The sequence below is a fragment of the Microcaecilia unicolor genome, chromosome 5 (assembly GCF_901765095.1).
Source record: "Microcaecilia unicolor chromosome 5, aMicUni1.1, whole genome shotgun sequence".
NCBI lineage: Eukaryota > Metazoa > Chordata > Amphibia > Gymnophiona > Siphonopidae > Microcaecilia > Microcaecilia unicolor.
The window spans coordinates 68,388,312-68,408,484 of NC_044035.1; the positions used below are offsets into that span (position 1 = coordinate 68,388,312).

The 20,173-nt window shown below is 39.9% G+C and overlaps 1 protein-coding gene across 1 annotated transcript in view; it reads right to left on the reverse strand.

Annotated features, from left to right (window-relative positions):
• Positions 1 to 20,173, reverse strand: part of TCERG1L (transcription elongation regulator 1 like) — a 336,955-nt gene that overhangs the window by 23,508 nt on the left and 293,274 nt on the right. The window contains 2 exon segments of the mRNA XM_030204960.1: positions 7,329 to 7,398; positions 14,623 to 14,777. Of these exon segments, the coding sequence (XP_030060820.1) occupies positions 7,329 to 7,398; positions 14,623 to 14,777 (225 nt within the window).

Sequence of the window (20,173 nt, forward strand, 5' to 3'; positions counted from 1 at the left end):
CCTCACAAGTGTCTGAAGAAAATAAGGGCAAAAGAGGAATTGTTCAAGAAATACAGAAGAACGCAATGAGAGGATCACGGAAAATATTATTGAATTAAAGTCAAAGAAATGAAGAGAGAAATATGGCTTCTGAAAGTGAGAGTGGAAGAAAAAATGGTTAAAGATGTAAAGAGAGGTGACAATAACTTTTTCAGATAATTTGGGGAAAGGAGAAAAGAAAGGAATGTAATTGCAAGACTAAAAGATTCTGAGAATGGCTATGTGGAGAGTGATGAGCATAAAACAACGAACATGCTAAACAATTACTTCTATTGGAGTGGAGGAGTGACCTAGTGGTTAGAGCACCGGTCTTGCAATCTAGAGGTGGCCAGTTCAAATCCCACTGCTGCTCCTTGTGATCTTGGGCAAGTCACTTAACCCACCATTGCCTCAGGTACAGACTTAGATTGTGAGCCCTGCTGGGACAGAGAAATATCCAGTGTACCTGAATGTAACTCACCTTGAGCTACTACTGAAAAAGATGTAAGCAAAATTTAAATAAATATTCAGTGTTCATGGAAGGAAATCTTGGAGAAGGATCACAGTCAGCTGCTGAAGGAATATCTAGCAAATGGAGTGGATATTGCACTGTTCACTGAGAAAAACCTTTATAAACAGCTTGAGAATCTGAAGGTAGAAAAAGCATCCCAGAATACTGAGGGAGCCCAGAGAAGTACTGGTGGTACCTCAAAGATTTGTTTATTTAATAGATCTTTAGAGATGGGAGATGTTCCATGGGATTGGAGATTAGCGGATGTGGTCCCTCTTCACAAAAGCAGAGACAGGGAAGAAGTGGGAAATTACAGGCCAGTAAGTCTCATGTTGATGGTAGGAAACATAATGGAGTCACTGCTGAAAGAAAGCCTTTCTAGAAGCCATCAGGTTACAGGATCTGAGGCAACATGGCTTTATGAAAAGAAAATCCTGCCAAATGAATCTCATTGACTTCTTTGAATGCGTGACCAAAGAACTGGATGAAGGAAGGGCACTAGATGTAATTTACTTGGATAATGTCTCCATTTAACTGGCCAGGAATGCCTTCTGGCCGGTTAAATGGCAATATTCAGGTGGAGATAGACAGCTATCTCTTGTTTAATACTACCGGTTAATGCTAAACAGATAGCTGTTTATATCGTGCGATATAGCTGGCTATCTGTCGATATTCAGCACATCGCCGGCTAAGTTTGGTGGCCAATTTAGGCCACCAAATTAGCTGGAATATCTTTCACTGGTTTAAACTTAACAGGCCAGTGCTAAATATCGACTTCACTGGCTAAATTTAAACCAGCCAAAAAACATCCGGATATCCAGTCACCAGAAACTGCCTGGCATTGAATATCTAGCCTCGGTGCTGATCGTGGAAGGCAGCCTGGCTACCTCCCATAGACTGAATTTCGGGCCCAATGTTCTAATGACCCCATTAAAATTAATTGGTTATGTTGGCCATCCAGAGTACTTTTAAAACAAACCCCAATAGCAATATTGTCTAAAAAAAAAAAAAAAAAAACTAACGCTGATCAGAAGCATTAATTTTAGCTAGAGGTCAACTTTTCTTTTTGATTAGAAGATGGGTTGAAAAATAATCAGTCACATTTACAGTAAACTGAGAATAAGAAAACATTTTTCTGCTAATAAAACACAAAAATCAATAATACGCTGTTAACCGTGTCAAGTGAGCGGCCTTTTATCAATACTTATATCACAGAATGTCTTTTTGTGCAATTTGATACTAAAATAATATTGTATTAGTGGTTTTCTAAAACATTATTTTGTCAATTTTCATGTTATATGGGTGACTGTTTTATTGCGTTAAGAAATTTCATTTTCTCACAACAGCTTGCAAAACTCCACATTCTGAAAGAAGAAACCTCAGTAGTTTTCTGATTGATATATAGAAAAGCTCTGAAGCTGATAAAAGCATGTTTTCCCTCAGCTATAGGAAAAGGAACTGCTGTGTCTTGCTTTGAATCAGTTTTGCTGATTGGAGTAGATGAGCCACAGGTAAAGAAAATAAAATAAACCATTATTGCTAGAATTTCCTTTATTGTGTTAAAACATTTGCACAGCCAAAGACATTTCAGTTTGTTTTCTGATTTTTTCTTACATTTCCTAATTGTCAGGCCTTTTTGGTTTGTTTCACATATTTTAATTGGGGTTGCACATTTAGGGCTCCTTTTACTAAGGTGCACTAATGGATTTAGCACACACTAACAAATTAGAATGGGTTATGTGCCATGTAGCTCATTTTATTCCTATGGGATTCTTAGCATTTAGCGCACACTAAATCGCTAGTGCACGTTAGCAAAAGTAGCCTTTAATGAGTTAAAATTGAATGTGCGTAAAAATTTTTTAACTTAATTAGCCACCACGGGTCTGTATTTCTCCTCTGTCTCTTCCCCTCCCCCCCATGCCCAACCATCTAGCATCACCCCATCTCTCTGTCCCACATCATCCTGTATCGCCCAATCTTAATTGCCTTCCTTTCTCCTTCCCTCTCACTCGCTGACTTACTTGGGGCACTGACTGCTTCTCTGGGTTTGCGATACTGGGCAGAAAAATTCACACTTTCTCCTGTTGAGTCATCTTGCCAAGAGTATAGCCCCAATATTCTGTCAAGAATTTTGATTGGCTGATGGTTCAGAAGTGCCTTAAAATGTATATTCAAGGAATGCTCTAAAACCCTTTTAATGTATGAATGACAGGCTATACAGCAGGGGCGTAGCTACGGGTGGGCCTGGCTGGGCCCAGGCCCACCCAATTTCAACTCAGGCCCGCCCAGCGCCAGCCCCAGCTCCCATTGCCGGCCACTGCTGCTTTTCCTGTTGAGCAGCAGGGCCGGCGCTACAAAAAGAAGAAGCACTAACGCTAAGGACAAAAAAATGTAAAAAAAAAAAAAAAAAAGCGGCACCGGCAGGCACTGTCTAGGCAGCCTTGAGGCATTGCTGCTGGCTTGCAGGCTCCTCCCGTCTCCTATGTCACTGCCCTGGAGCGACGCAGGGGCAGTAACGTAAGAGACGGGAGGAGCCTGCGAGCCAGCAGCCAATGCCTCAAGGCTGCCTAGACAGTGCCTGCCGGTGCCGCACTTTTTTTTTTTTTTACATTTTTTGTCCTTAGCGTTAGCGCTTCTTCTTTTGTAGCGCCGGCCCTGCTGCTCAACAGGAAAAGCAGCAGTGGCCGGCAATGGGAGCTGGGCTGGCGCTGGCATGCAGGGCGGCCTCGAGGAAAAGAGAAAAGAGGGAAAACAGATGGAAGGATGGGGAGAAGAAGAGGGAAAACAGATGGAATGATGGGGAGAAAAGAGGGAAAACAGATGGAATGATGGGGAGAAAAGAGGGAAAACAGATGGAAGGATGACAGAGAATGAGGGAAAACATGGAAGGATGGGGAGAAAGAGGGAAAACATGGAAGGATGGGGAGAAAAGAGGGAAAACAGATGGAAGGATGGCAGAGAAAGAGGGAAAACAGATGGAAGGATGGCAGAGAAAGAGGGAAAACGGATGGATAGGGAGAGAGACTCTGGATGGAAGGATGGGGAGAGAAAGAGGGGAGATGGATGAAAGGATGCAGAGAGAAAGGGGAGAGACTGGAAGGATGTGGAGAGAGAAGGGACACTGAACAGAAAAGGGTAGAGAGATACAGAGACACTGGTTAGAAAGAGGGAGAGAGAGACATTAGATGGAAGGATCAGGAGAGAGGGTAGATGGATGGAAGGATGGGGAGAGAAAGAGGGAAGACGCTGGATGGAAGTGTAGGGAGAAAGAGGTGACTGGACGGAAGGATGCAGAAAGAAAGAGGGGAGACTACTGGAAGGATGGGGAGAGAGAGGGAGACTGGAAGGATGGGGAGAGAAAGAGGAGAGCTGCTGGATGGAAAAGGGGAGTAGTGAAAGACTGGAGAATAAGAGGAAGGGGCATGGGGAGAACAAGGGTGAGAAAAAGATGAAAAGCCATAAGTAGATGAAGGAAATTAAAGAATGGATAGTAAGAATGAATTAAATCAGGACAGAGAGAGAGAGGCAGAAAAATATTGAAGAAAGCAAAGAAAAAGGAGAGAAAAATGACAAATGGCCAGGAAAACCTGGCAGAAGAGTTAAGCGAATACGAAGGAAAGCAGAATCTAGAGACTGGGAGCGACACAATGAGAAAAAGTAAATGGCCATACAACAAAGGTAAAGAAAATAATTTTATTTTTAATTTAGTATATAGTAATATGGTACCTGTGTTAATGAAGTTTCAGAGACCAATACTTCCTTCCTTAGGTCAGGCGAGGATACCGTAACAGCATTATACTGACTTGAGGCAGGAGGTTTTGGCTTCTGAAGCTCACTGAAAAGGGTGTTAGGCTATTAAATAAATTTTCTGAAATCTGATGCACTGAAAAGCAGCACTTTACCCTGTGTGACAAATGCATCTGATTAGCGTGACTAAATTTTGCTGGGGAGGGGGGTAGAGAGAAAATTTTGTGCCCACCCACTTTGGGTTCAGGCCCATCCAAAATTGGCAGTCTGGCTACGCCACTGCTATACAGTAATATAGGAACACATTACCACAGCTGTGCAGTTCAAATATTGAACAAAGAAACGAAAAGCTATCTTGTAATAATAGGGGGCTTTCATTTCAGAAAGCAAAGATTTAAGAAATATATTGTGAGTTTCTAATCACAGTCAATTATATGAGGTGACCTGGTCATTTGCTTGAATATTTTACATAGGATGTCTTAACCTGGTGTTTTGCAAAAGACTTCTAATATCTGTTAAGTAGGGATGGACATTCATTAGAGTAGCACGATTGTATAAGTGGATCCAATGACAATTGCATTTTTTAATCCGATCTCAAAGATCACGTAGGATGATATACTTTCAAGACTTCTCGAAAATAGACAGGAGCAACTGCTGAGCAACAGGTAGCCTTTGCAAGGTCTTAAGAAATGGTGAAACATGAGCAAACTTACCCACCCTTGCTATCAATCATGCCACTGCATTTGGATCACCTGTAGCACTCTAAGGGCCTGTTTACTAAGGTGTGTTAGTGTTTTTAGTGTGCCTATAGTTCACGCGCTAACCATGTAGGTGCCTAAAGGGATATTGTAGGCATGTACATGGTTAATGCACGTACATGGTTAATGTGTGTTAAAAATGTTAATGCGAATGTAACATTGCTTAGTAAACAGGGTCCTAAATCTTGGTGATGATATTCTGAGCTATAGGGCATTGCAGTAATCCAACCATGACAACACTAGCCCCTGTACCACAAGTCACAAATCATAAGTAGATAACATTGGTTTAAGCCTATGAAGCAAATGCAACTGAAAAAAAACAAACCTGAACAACTTTACTAACCTGAACACTCATGTTTAATGCACTATCTAGTTGGACCCCTAATAATCTTATCTCATTTTGCATAGGTCATATTTATCACCCACATTTATTCTTCCAGGCCATAAATTATGTTCAGTCCTCCCCAAAATCATCACCTCAGTCTTATCCACATTCAAACACATTCTATGTAATGCCATCCAACCCCTTCACTCGCCCCATATACCTACTCAATTGGTCATACAAAGCAATCACCCATTCAACTATAGGGGAAGAAACTGCACATCATTGGCATAAAACCAATAAAAAAAACACTCATAGAATAAAAAAAGCTGTCCCAACTGTGCTAAATAGACCATTGAATATAAGACCGACAAAGCCGATCCTAGCAATATACCCCGCTCAACCGATACCTCTCTTGAGACTTGTGAACCAACTTTCACTACCATAGATAGACCTTCCACACAGAAATGACTGAAACCAATTCAGTAGTCATCTTCCTAAACCTAACTGTTGTAATTTGTCAATCAACAGCTCCAATTCAACAGAGTCAAAAGCATCAGAGATATCCAAAGACACCATGGGTGTTCAAAAATCTACATGCATTGTTATAAAAATATGGGCCAGTGCGTGTAAACCTATGTTCAGGGATTTACACCAGCTTTTCGTTGGTGTAAATGGACGCACATAGATTTAGTCACATGAACTACACCTACACATATTTTAAATATCTAACATGCATTAATTTTAGGCACTATATATAGAATCGGGCCCTTAGTGCCTATAAAGGAGATAAATAGCACACATTCTTTGCAGTGAATTTAAAATGCAAAATGCCTTCCCACACCCATTCTGCACCAATGACACACTCCCTTAACACTAAAACCACTTAGCCCCTAATTCTATAAAAGTCGCCAAATATTGCATGTGCAAATTTGGGTACACACTAATTTGTGTATGCATTTTATTTGTTTAGGACATTTATACCTCACATTTTCCTGCACAAATCCGAGTTCAATGTGGTTAATTTAATAATGAAATAAGGAGCTACTTAATGCCAATAATTGGCTTTTTAACAAGCTATTATTGGCATTAATTAGAATTTAATTGAAATCCATGCGTGCAAATTTAGGCACAGATCTGCTCCTAAATTTTATGGTGAGTGAAAAAAAATGAGGGCGCAGAAATGGAAGGGATTTGGGTGGAACGGGTGTGCTCCTAGCATTTACACAAATTGTTACAGAATAAGGTGGGATATGCTCCTAATTTAGGTGCGTACATTTGCACCACATTTTAAATGGCATCACCTAAAGTTAGGCATGATTCTCAGGCTTAAGTGCTATTCTATAAACAGCGCCTAACTTTAAGCACAGCTTATAGAATAGCACTTTTTACAGTGCAATATATAGAATTCACCCCTTAACGCACAGTTTTCCATAGGAAAACTGTAAAGCCCCTTAACACGATTGTGGGCTAAGCAGTTAAGTGCTTAAAGTGATTTAATAAAAGGACACCTATATTAGATATTTTACAAATGTTTAAAAACACACTAATTGTTAACATGGAGCTTTAACAGTTAACATGCTGCTTTGACAGCATGCCTTAACTGCAGCATTAAACACATAACATGGAATTTCATATAAGGGGGGTAAGGAAAGTAAACTAGGAGTAAGGAAAGGGATGTTACTACTTCATGCAGTTTATATGCGTATAATTAATATACATTAACTGCTAACAGCAAATAATGCACAACAGTTAACATATCCCTAGAGGTGTAAACTACATTCCTTGTTAACAACCATTACCCCAATTTAGCAGCCTGGCTGCCTTCCCCCCCCCCCCCCCCCCCCATGCCAAGAATGTTAATTGCAATTACCGCATAATTAACTGCATAAATTAACTCAGAGTATTTACATTAGCTGCAAAACCTCAACAATTGTTTAGTAAACAGAACATTGTGCGTTGAATAACTTACTTATTTCTTTTCGTTTTTGTGCTGTGATCTTCATTTACTTCTTCTGGAGAAGTGCCATCATTTCTGATTGCTGGGAAAGATATGTAAACATAGTATATTATAATTTGGGAAATGAAATGGACATCCTTTTTCCATGTTTCCTTCTCATAAGCAGTTAAAAAGTACCATTCCAGAATGTTTTTTTCTATTTTTCCACTACAGCAGAGATTTTTATTCTGTACCTCCTCGATAAAGGATTCCTAATAATATATATATTTTTTTTCAGCTGATCACAAAACCTATATCTTTATGCATATAGATGTTCATATAAAGCTATACATATTCAGATTGCTTGCACATTTAAGTCACCTAGTTAAGGGGCCCTTTTAATAAAGGGTTGGCGAGCGATAATCTCATTGTGTGCCATTCCAGAACTACCACCGGGCTACTGCAGGAGCCCAGCGATAGTTCTAACCCCCAGTGCACGCCATTTCCAGCACTACAGTAATTTTTTAGATTTTTGTAGCACCGAAATGTAACCGGCAGTAATCGGCACTGCCCGGTTACAGTCTGGTTAGCATGGAGCCCTTACTGCAATGTCAAAGGGCTCCCCGCCAAAATGGCCATGTGGTAAGTGGTTTACTTACCGCATTGCCATTTCTTTTTCTCATAAATGGCAAGCCTTTTACCCGTGTTTTTGACATGTGCTGATAGTTTTTCATATTCGCTGATGCTAGTGCTAGCCTCCTTTTACCGCAGCTTAGTAAAAGTACCCCTTAATTACTTACAGTTTCATGGAGGTAGCTCTGTATCTTGGGACCTCAATTGATGAAATGAGCATCAATTTTATAATGGCACTTAAGTGAGTCTAAAGTATTATAGAATAATCGATAGACCCACTTTTCTGCGCCAAAAGTTAGGTGCAATCTCTTATGGCAGGTCAATGGCCAGTGTATGTGGGCATGCCTATGTGCGCCATACAATATGCACAACAGATAACTTTCTATAAGTTGCACACATCGCTTGGCACCATGCCCATGGCCCAATCATGTTCTACCCATGTGTTCACACCATAGAACATATATGCTACTTTAGCGTGAGTGTATACTGGTGAGTATGTGGTGTGAAATTTGAATGTTAAAGGCCAGATTCAGTAAATGGCGTCTAAAATATAGGTGAGTCAGAATAACAGTAAGACACTGTTTACAGAATAGTACATAGGCCGTGGAAACGTGTGTACATTTAAGCATGGCCATTTACGTCACTGAAAACCTGGTGTAAATACCTGTGCCTAAATGTATGCACTTTGCCCTGAATTCTATAACAACATGTGTAAATTTGATTGATGCCCCCGACATGCCTACACTCCTTCTATGGCCTTGCCCCTTTTTCATCTACACGCATTAGAATTTGCATGTACCTCTTTTAGAATACGCCTAAAAAGCACGCATGAATTCCAATCATTGCTAATTAGTGATGATAATTGGTTGTTATCAGCCAATTGTCATCACTGATTGGCTCATTACTCAATTGAGTAGTGCGTATAAATTGGTCACACACACAATTTAATGTGTGCTACTTGCCATGCCTTATATAGAATCTGACCCTAAATTGCATGTGCCCAGTTATAGAATTTTCTCTTATAAGACTAACATATTCATCTTCAGATAATCTGCTATTACTGTGACCAGACGTAAATGTGGGTAGCAGGTTTCTGTGGCCTCTTCTATCACTTTAGAGATAAAGTATGTTCATATGGAAGGTAATTTAAAATGGGATGTCCAGATAGGGAAGCCATATAGACACATATGTTGTACCTATTTTACTAAGAGAACAAATGAGCTTATATGCCTTTTATAAAATTTTCCCTGCCCCCCCCCCCCCCCCCACAAAACAAAACAAATCAGGCACAATCATTTATATTTGCCCTGATTCTTGCACAAATTTCCAGGTCTATTTTACATAATTTTGCATGTATTTTGTAAAGTACATAGGTAATTCACTATACCCCACACCCAACGAAAACTTCCGCCCAAGGAACACCTAGACATGGATCACATAAAATTAATGCCCTATATTATCTTAGAAAATGGCTGATGTTTCTATTTCGGCAATAATGGCCATGTGCTAATTTTCCCATTAGTGGGTGAACACTCACTGACACCTATTTTGTAAGCGGTAAGAGCTCACCCTCTAATCCTTTAGTGCACGGCAATGTAGCTGCACTAACCGATTAGTGTAGAACATGCCTAATCTCCACCCACAGACTACTATATGGGTAGTATACGCACATGCAAAAACTACAGCGGGATGTCTGAACATGCCCCACGGTAGTGTATTTTAACGTGCGATATCCACATGTTAGTGCTTACCACAGCTTAGTAAAAGGGTCCCATAGAAATATAATAAAACGGTAGAATATGGTATGATGCAATATTACATATGCATACTTGATCTTGATTTGTCTTTGCCATTTTCAGGGCATAGACCATAGAAGTCTGCTGGCACTGGCCTTGTTCCCCAACTACTGGAGCTGCCATCGACCCCCTTCCTGTCTCCTCAACTCGTAAGATGAGTAGTTAGGAAGGATGTGTTATCCACAGAAATGAAGAATGAGGGAAGAAGAGATGTAGGTTTAGAGGAAAAGACAAAAAGCTCAGACTAGAATAGTGACATTTACCAACATACTTGCCACTTAAATCTAGGTGGCTCCTTATAGAAATACTCCCTATTTGAGTGTTTGTGGGTGCATCTGTATTTTGATTTTGTGTGGGTGTGTTTGTATCTATGATGTGTGTTTGTGTGGATTGATGTCTTTTGTTTGTTTGTATTTATGCATCTATGTTTTGTTTGTGTGAGTGTGTATTTATGAGCACTTGTGCATGTGTTCTCACGTGTGTGGATTTGTGTGCATATCTTTTATACGAATATGTGTATGTATGAGTATATTCTTTTTGTGTGTGTCTTTCTATGCATCTGCATTCTATTTACATGTTAGTATATGTGTTGGCATTGTGTGCATGTATATGGTTGTGTGTGTATGCACACATGTACATCTGTGTATTATTGGTGTATTTATGTACCTTTTATGTTTGTTTGTTTGTTTGTGTGTGTGTGTGTGTGTGTGTACATAAGTACATAAGTAATGCCATACTGGGAAAAGACCAAGGGTCCATCGAGCCCAGCATCTTGTCCACGACAGCGGCCAATCCAGGCCAAGGGCACCTGGCAAGCTTCCCAAACGTACAAACATTCTATACATGTTATTCCTGGGATTTTGGATTTTTCCAAGTCCGTTTAGTAGCGGTTTATGGACTTGTCCTTTAGGAAACCGTCCAACCCCTTTCTAAACTCTGCTAAGCTAACCGCCTTCACCACATTTTCCGGCAATGAATTCCAGAGTTTAATTACACGTTGGGTGAAGAAAAAGTTTCTCCGATTTGTTTTAAATTTACTACACTGTAGTTTAATTGCATGCCCCCTAGTCCTAGTATTTTTGGAAAGCGTAAACAGACGCTTCACATCCACCTGTTCCACTCCACTCATTATTTTATATACCTCTATCATGTCTCCCCTCAGCCGTCTCTTCTCCAAGCTGAATAGCCCTAGCCTCCTTAGTCTTTCTTCATAGGGAAGTTGTCCCATCCCCGCTATCGTTTTAGTCGCCCTTCGCTGCACCTTTTCCAATTCTACTATATCTTTCTTTAGATGCGGCGACCAGAATTGAACACAATACTCAAGGTGCGGTTGCACCATGGAGCGATACAACGGCATTATAACATCCTCACACCTGTTTTCCATACCTTTCCTAATAATACCCAACATTCTATTCGCTTCCCTAGCCGCAGCAGCACACTGAGCAGAAGGTTTCAGTGTGTTATCGACGACGACACCCAGATCCCTTTCTTGGTCCGTAACTTCTAATGTGGAACCTTGTATGACGTAGCTATAATTCGGGTTCTTTTTTCCCACATGCATCACCTTGCACTTGCTCACATTAAACGTCATCTGCCATTTAGCCGCCCAGTCTCCCAGTCTCGTAAGGTCCTCTTGTAATTTTTCACAATCCTGTCGCGAGTTAACGACTTTGAATAACTTTGTGTCATCAGCAAATTTAATTACCTCGCTAGTTACTCCCATCTCTAAATCATTTATAAATATATTAAAAAGCAGCGGTCCTAACACAGACCCCTGAGGAACCCCACTAACTACCCTTCTCCATTGTGAATACTGCCCATTTAACCCCACTCTCTGTTTCCTATCCTTCAACTAGTTTTTAATCCACAATAGGACATTTCCTCTTATCCCATGACCCTCCAATTTCCTCTGTAGCCTTTCATGAGGTACCTTGTCAAATGCCTTTTGAAAATCCAGATACACAATATCAACCGGCTCCCCTTTGTCCACATGTTTGTTTACTCCTTCAAAGAATTGAAGTAAATTGGTCAGGCAAGATTTCCCCACACAAAAGCCGTGCTGACTCGGTCTCAGTAATCCATGTGTGTGTGTGTGTGTGTGAATGGGTTTGTTTTGTGGTGCCTATGTGTGTGTGAGTGTAGGGTATCGGCATCTGGGTATTTATTTTGCCTCTGTGTGTGTCTATGGCTGATAGAGGAAAGAGGCAGTCTGAAAGTGTGAAAGGTGATACTCCCTAAGAACTATGTTTCTGTAAATGAAAGTTCCTGTGCTGTAAAAGCTAGAGCAGTTTCTCCTTTTGAAATGCATTAGGCCTTTTTTTTGGGACGGGGATGGGGGAGGGGAATCTCCCAATCTGATTTGGCTCAGTTTCAAATTTGATGTGTCTTTTCACTGATTTTAATCCATGCCAAATTTGGCTCTATACTTTACATTTTCAGAGAGTGATTTTGCCCCCAAATCCACAGATACGTAGACATTCTCAACACCTAATGTATAAAAAGGGACTGGGTATGAGCTTCTGCCTGTTCCTTCCAACTCTATCATTCACTCAGCCTCTCCACGATGATCTTATCTTAAATAGGTTCATGAGCAGAAATCTAATTTTTGGTCAGTTCAGTTACTGTAGATAGATAGATTTGTTACAGTGTAACTCAATAAAAGCTGCTCTTCCCTCATTTATTCTCATCTGGTTTAGTACCTTCCTAATGTTTTAGAATTGGAGAAGTAATGATAAAAACCCTTTTGTAAGCCAACCCCTAGGTAACAGTAATTATTGTTAACTGAGTCAAGCCTTCAGAAATTCCATAGTTTATGAGCAGACACAAGTACTTATTTTACCTTACTGTACTAAATGAAAGACTAACCAATAACTTCCACAACTGCCACTTGTCTTAGTTATTTACACCAGTGGCATACCAAGGGGGCGGGGCGGTAGGGGCGGTCCATCTCGGGTACACGCTGCTGGGGGGGGCCGCGCGCCGGTCAGCGTCATTCGTTTCCATGCTCCCTCTGCCCCGGAACAGGAAGTAACCTGTACCGGGGCAGAGGGAGCACGGAAACGAACGACGCTGACCAGCGCGAGGCACCCCCCAGTGGCGTGCACCCGGGGGCGTCTTTCGCTGTGTTGGGGGGGTCTCCCTTTGCCGGGGGGGGGTGTCGCGCTGCACGGGGAGGGGGGCCTAAACTAAGGCATACTTTATAGAATGCACTTAAGTTGATTTTATTTTGGTGCCAAAGTTTTAGGAATGACATATAGAATCTAGTCCTAAGTGTGACTTAACCTCTTATCTCTGTTATATGATGCAAAGTGATGCATGTAGGAAAGAGGAATCTGAACTATAGCTACATGATGCAAGTTTCACATTAGGTGTTATCGACCAGGATAGGGATCTAGGTGTCATCATTGATGATAACGTTGAAACCCTTTCCTCAGTGTGAGGTGGCGGAAAAGAAAGGAAATAGAATGCTAGGTATAATTAGGAAAGGAATGGAAAATAAAAATGAGGACATTATAATGCCTTTGTATCGCTCCATGGTGCGACCAAACATCGAATACTATGTGCAATTCTGGTCACCGCATCTCAAAAAATATATAATGGAATTAGAAAAGGTACAGAGAAGGGCGACAAAAATGATAAAGGGGAATGGGACAACTTTCCTTTGAGGAAAAGCTAAAGCAACTAGGGCTCTTCAGCTTGGAGAAAAGACGACTGAGAGGAAATACGATAAAGGTATACAAAATAATGAGTGGAGTGGAACGGGTAGACATGAATCACTTGTTTACTCTTTCCAAAAATACTAGGACTAGAGGGCATGTGATGAAGCTACAAAGTAGCAGAAATTTTCAGGTAGCTAGGATTAATGGGCTCTAACTAATAACATAAGTACATAAGTGTTGCCATACTAGGACAGACAAAAGGTCCATCAAGCCCAGCAACCTATTTCAAACAGTGGCCAATCCAGGTCACAAGTACCAGGCAAGATTCCAAAACAGTACAATACATTTTTTTGCTGCTTATCCTAGAAATAAGCAGTGGATTTTACCCAAGTCGATCTTAAAAATGGCTTATAGACGTTTCTTTTAGGTTATCCACACCTTTTTAAACCTTGCTAAGCTAACTGCTTTTACCACATTCTCTAGCAATGAATTCCAGAGTTTAATTACATGTTGATTGAAGAAATATTTTTTCTGATTCGTTTTAAATTTACTACTTTGTAGCTTCATTATGTGCCCCATAGTCCTAGTATTTTTGGAAAGAGTAAACAAGTGATTCACGTCTACCCGTTCCACTCCACTCATTATTTTATAGACCTCTATCTTATCTCCCCTCAGCTGTCTTTTATCCAAGCTGAAGAGCCCTAGCCGCTTTAGCCTTTCCTCATAGGGAAGTCATCCCATCCCCTTTATCATTATCATCACCCTTCTCTGTACCTTTTCTAATTCTACATGACTGCAACAGGAATAGCCCATACATTCAAAGTGAATGGGCGGTGTTGGCATTAGATCATGGCAGCCACTAGTGCAGTTTAGTAAACAGTAGAGTTAGTAACTTAAAGAATTTCAAAGTAAGTGATATAAAATAATTTACTAAAATTAAAACAATCCTTCAGAGTACAACTTCAAAGTGTATAAGCCCCTAAAAGTGAAATGAATGGCTTCTTCCACTGATTTTCTAAAATCATATTTCTGTAGAAATAATTCATTTCTTGGTTTATTGGTAATAATACGCAGTGTAAATTTTTCTATTGGCATTTAGTAGTAACAGTATAATGTATAAAATGATTAATAACATAATATGTAAAGGTGAAAATCCATAAAAAATGCTTCACTCCCATATTTGCAATCAGGTCTTATTTAGGTTTTAAATTAAAAGAAATAATCACAGCTTTTAGTTACTTGCTGAAGTTTCCAGTTTGCGTTTGTGAGGTGGATCTTCAATTATTCTGATAATGTCGCCACGGTTTTTAAGATCCACAGGTTTCTCCCAAACCGATAGCTGCATTTTAGGATTGAAGAAGAAGACTCGGTCATCTCCAGTCCAGACTATACACCTGTTTAAAATTAATAAACTAATCTTAGTTTGTTCCAAATAGACTTAGAAAGTGCAGGAATTGGTTTTATGATCTCCATGCAATATTCAATGTACTGATAAAAAAATAATTGTAAGAAAGAAAAAGTTCATCAAGACTAAAGAATTTTCTTCCTGCTGGTGATAAAAATGGATGCCAAAACTCAGTGAACTCTTAAAAACATGCACAGTTAAGTATTTCAGATTTTACAATTACTATGCAGTCAAAATGTATTATTCAGGCTTACAAAATAGCATTCTGTAACATATAAGTAGGGTTTCTGATTTTAGGCATCTGGACAGGAACAGAAGGAGACTTGACACAATGACAATAGGAGACAAGGAAGGGGGGAGAAGAAGGAGGGAGGAAGGGATGGGATGGGACGAATAAAAACAGAAATAGAGGAGGGGGTTAGCAGGTGGCATCTGGGTAGTTAGGGGAAATTGAATAGGAACAGGAAAACGGGGTACAAAATAGCATTCTGTAACATATAATAGGGGTTTCTGATTTTAGGCCTTAACTGCTACACACCAATAAATCACCCTGATGCAAAAGAAATAGGTATTTCTTGGGTAAACAATGGAAAAACACCACTTTCCCTAGTACTCTGTTATCCCTCCCCTGGCTTGTCTTGTTTCCTCCACTCAGCTTTTGTGTCCTTTCTGTGTTAAGGACTCCTAAGTGATAGATATGCATGTTTGATTCCACCAAAAAAGGTCCCCAGTGCAAAAACACCAGGTACCACTGGTGTTTGACCATCAAACAACCCCTAACTTGATGGACCTGATATTTAAAAACACTTATCAATACAGATGGCAATTTTATTATCAGGTACCTAGTTGGAGCCTATGTTGTACAGGAACATACAGAAACATAGGTATCTATTTTTCTTTATACAATACTAGTATACTAGTAACATACTACTACTACTTATCATTTCTATAGCATAGTAGCATGGGGCCCTTTTACTAAAGGGTATTAAGCCCTTAATGGAGTTTGTGTGCAAGAGCAGGCTACACAAAAATGTGATGAAGCTTTTTGCGGTATTTTGTATGTTTGTGAGCATTAACCACCACATTATCGATTTTTACAGAATCTTTTTGGGAGCGGACGTGTCATGGGTGGAGATTGGGCATTGCCATGTTTTCCAGCTAGCATGTTATGATTAGTGCAGTAAACTCCAGATTCTATATATTACTACTACTACTACTACTATTTAGCATTTCTATAGCGCTACAAGGCATACGCAGCGCTGCACAAACATAGAAGAAAGACAGTCCCTGCTCAAAGAGCTTACAATCTAATAGACAAAAAATAAATAAAGTAAGCAAATCAAATCAATTAATGTGAACGGGAAGGAAGAGAGGAGGGTAGGTGGAGGCGAGTGGTTACAAAAAAAATCTGGCAGTGAGGCCAAATTGCACGCATAACTTAATTGTTTAACAAGCCAATTGGCACCAATAATTGGCCTATAACAAGCAACTATAGGCACTAATTGGCACTAATTAGAACTTATGCACACAAATTTCTAAAAATATTCTGTAAATTGGTGCACGTAAATTCTAACATATGGATCTCAAAAGGGGGGCATGGCAATGTGAGAGGCATGGGCGGGTCATGGTTGTTTCTAGAAACTACAGTACTGTTATATGTCTGATCAATGCCTAAGTTAGACGTGGGCATTTACACCGGGTTTTAGTTGGAATAAATGGTGGTGCCTAAATTTAGTCATGGGTCTAGGTACTACATGTATTCTATAGACCACGCCTAATGTTAAGCATGGTTTACAGAATAGCGCTAAGCGCGTTTTTTTCCCGTGCCATATATCAAATCTAGTCTTAAGTGCTTCTGCATTAATTCTGTGCAGGCACTGTTTGTTAATGACAACATTAGTGCACAACCGGCAGTAAAATATATTTTTCAAAAACCCACAATAAATATGAGTTTAGTGCACAGGAGATTCCCGTATTAAAATGTGTTAAACCCAGATTGTGCCTGAGATAGTGTTCTATAAATTATGCATGTGAGTGTAAGTTCTACTCACACTCCATCCAGACTCTGCTTATGTGTATAGCTATCTGTAAAATACATACTATTTAAGATAAGTGTGTACAAGTTTTACAGAATAGATTTTAGTCAGTTTTGAAATGTACACGTTTATATGGCCTTAGTCTAATGACATACCCACATAATCAGTGTGTAACTGTTTGCACATACTAATAGAACTGCCCTGATAGTTTCAGGCACTATCTGCCGGATTCTATATAGCACGCCTAGAGATCCACGCTGAAATCCAGGCATATTCTATAACAGCACACATAACTAAATTTGCTTAACAAGCTAAACTGCATTGATAACAGCACTTAACAAGCTATAATGAGCACTAATTGGCAAAGATTAGAATTTATGTGCACAACTTGCTAAGCATATTCTGTAATGAACTGCACTTAAATTCTAATGCACGCAGTTCAAAACGGATGTGGTTATGGGCAGGGAAATGGGCATTTTGTGGACATTATTGCTTCTTAAAGATGTAAAAAGACTGGAAGCGGTGCATAGAAAAGCTACAAAAATGGTATGGGATTTGCATTGCAAACCGTACAAGGAGAGACTTGCCAACCTGAACATGTATACCTTGGAGGAAAGGAGAAACAGGGATGACATGATACAGACATTCAAATATTTGAAAGGTATTAATCCGCAAACAAACCTTTTCCGGAGATGGGAAGGTGGTAGAACTAGAGGACGTGAATTGAGGTTGAAGGGAGACACACTCAGAAGTAATGTCAGGAAGTAATTATTTCACAGAGAGGGTGGTGGATATGTGGAATGTCCTCCTACGGGAGGTGGTAGAGACGAAAACAGTAATGAAATTCAAACATGCATGGGATAAACACAAAGGAATCCTGTTTAGAAGGAATGGATCCATGGAATCTTAGACGAGATTGGGTGGCAATGCCGGTAATTGGGAAGCAAAATCGGTGCTGGGCAGACTTCTACGGTCTACGCCCTGATCGTGATTGAATAGATATGAATGGGCTTGAGTGTAAATTTTTAAGGGGCTTTGACATTAGCTTCAGAACTTTTCGTACAAGAACAGTGCTGGGCAGACTTCTACGATCTGTGCCCTAAGAATGGCAAGGACAAATCAAACTCAGGTATACATATAAAGTATTGCATACCATGTAAAATGAATTTATCTTGTTGGGCAGACTGGATGGACCATACAGGTCTTTATCTGTCGTCATTTACCACGTTACTATGTTCCAAAATGTATGCACATAGTTATAGACTATGGTTCAGTGTGCATAAATATACGTGAAGGGACCTGCGCCATGTTTTCATTAGTGTAAATGGAGACATGTAGTTTTAGATGCTGGGATATCAACTAAGTGTATTCCATATACCACGCCGAAATGTAGGTGCTATGCTATGCTATTAAGGTCTTATATCCTGCAAAATCCCTACAACACCAGATTCAAGGTGGGTTACAGACTTCAACAATAACAAATAATAATTCAAGTTTTCAATATTTTCAAAATATGGAATAATATGAACTCTGTTGAATGTACAAAGGTAAAGCATTCCATTGTGAAACTTATAGAATACGCTTAGATGGAAATGTTTACCGTGCAGGTATTTTTGGGTGCCTTGTGTAGAATGTGGCCCTATGGGGGTAATTTTATGAAGAGGGTGTCAACATTAAGGCACCAAAAATGTGTGTAAATGACCAGAATACTAGAATATATGTATGTATGTATGCACAGATGCATGTAAATGCAAATATTTTGGCTAAGTGTTAATCCATAAAAGGGCATCTGCATGTGATGGTGTATAGTTTGAAGGTGGGCATTTGCACGGGCAACATTTGGGTGGGACATATGGTTGCACACGTTTAGCAATCTAGGCACAAGCATTTACCAAGCTCTATGACTGGTGCATGTGGCTGTTCTTAAATTATACACACATATTTGTGCTGCTATGGTAGCATTCAATATAGGAAAGTGGGTGCCTACTCTCCATTATATAGTAACATAGTAACATAGTAGATGACGGCAGAAAAAGACCTGCACGCTCCATCCAGTCTGCCCAACAAGATAACTCATATTTGCTGCTTTTTGTGTATACCCTACTTTGATTTGTGCCTGTGCTCCAAATAGATAAGCTCGAAATAGATACCCCTTTATGGAAAGTCCTCTATCTTCCTCATTGTATAATGTGAGCACCTATATAGAATACTAGTACTTATGCACATGATTCTAATGGATTCACTCATGCTAGCGGTAGTCTATAATCTTAATATGCAACTTACATAGGGGTCCTTTTACAAAGCCACACTAGTGATTCCGGTGCAGTAAATGCGAAGAAGCCCATAGGAATTGAATGGGCTTGGTCACATTTGCCATGCAGGAATTGCTAGCACATCTTTGTAAAAGGAGCCTAAAGTGTGCAAATACAAGGGGCATTCATTTGTGCCAGGCATGGCCATCTCCCACAATAATGCACACATATTATAGAATAGTGTCATTTATGTGCCAAAGTGCATTTATGCCCATCATAGACATGGTGTAAGTGGGTGAATCTAAATGTTGGCACATAATTGCCAACTTATTCCAGTATTCTGTGACAGAAACTGGGCACCCAGATCTCATTGCAGGATTTGCGCTTAGTACCCAGCATTTTGGTGCTAAATCTTTGGTGCACTTTATAGAACTGGACTCACGGATAAGTGCTCTGCCAATTTTCAATGGCACTATCCAGATAATACTGCTGAAAAATATTACCACTGCCATATTATCTGAATAGCGCCAGGGTAAAGTGAGGGTGAAGCATGCACATACTGCCTAACCCTATGAATAGTCGATGGTCGATAATATGCAACTGCTATCCGTATAACTATGCGTATTAATTTAGTCTAACATAAAGGCTTAAACTGCACTGCTTAAACAGCTTAGCTATGAGGGTGCTGGCTCTGAGTATTGCTGGCACTGCATAACCTTGGGGTCCTCCCTAGTGCTGCCCCCAGCGCTGCCCCTGACCTGCTCACTTTTTAGTTGGGTGGTCTGAGGGGATATTCAGTGGCACTCTCCGGTTACATGCTGCTTAATATTCACCCTTAGGTGGCAGAAAGTAATCAGGAATGAGAGGCTCCTACCTGTTTAAATCGCTTTGAATATCGGCCCCAAGATGTAATGTTTTTTTTAATACGCATGGTATATTTTTAACTCTAGACTTTCAAATAGACCTCTACAAATGAAATGAAAGTTGTGCTAAAGGTGGCATTAAAATAGCTTTTTAAAAATGTGTTCTATAATTAATTAAAATAAAAAAGGTTAGTACATTTTTCAATGTTAATCGTCCGATTAAAACTGTAATGC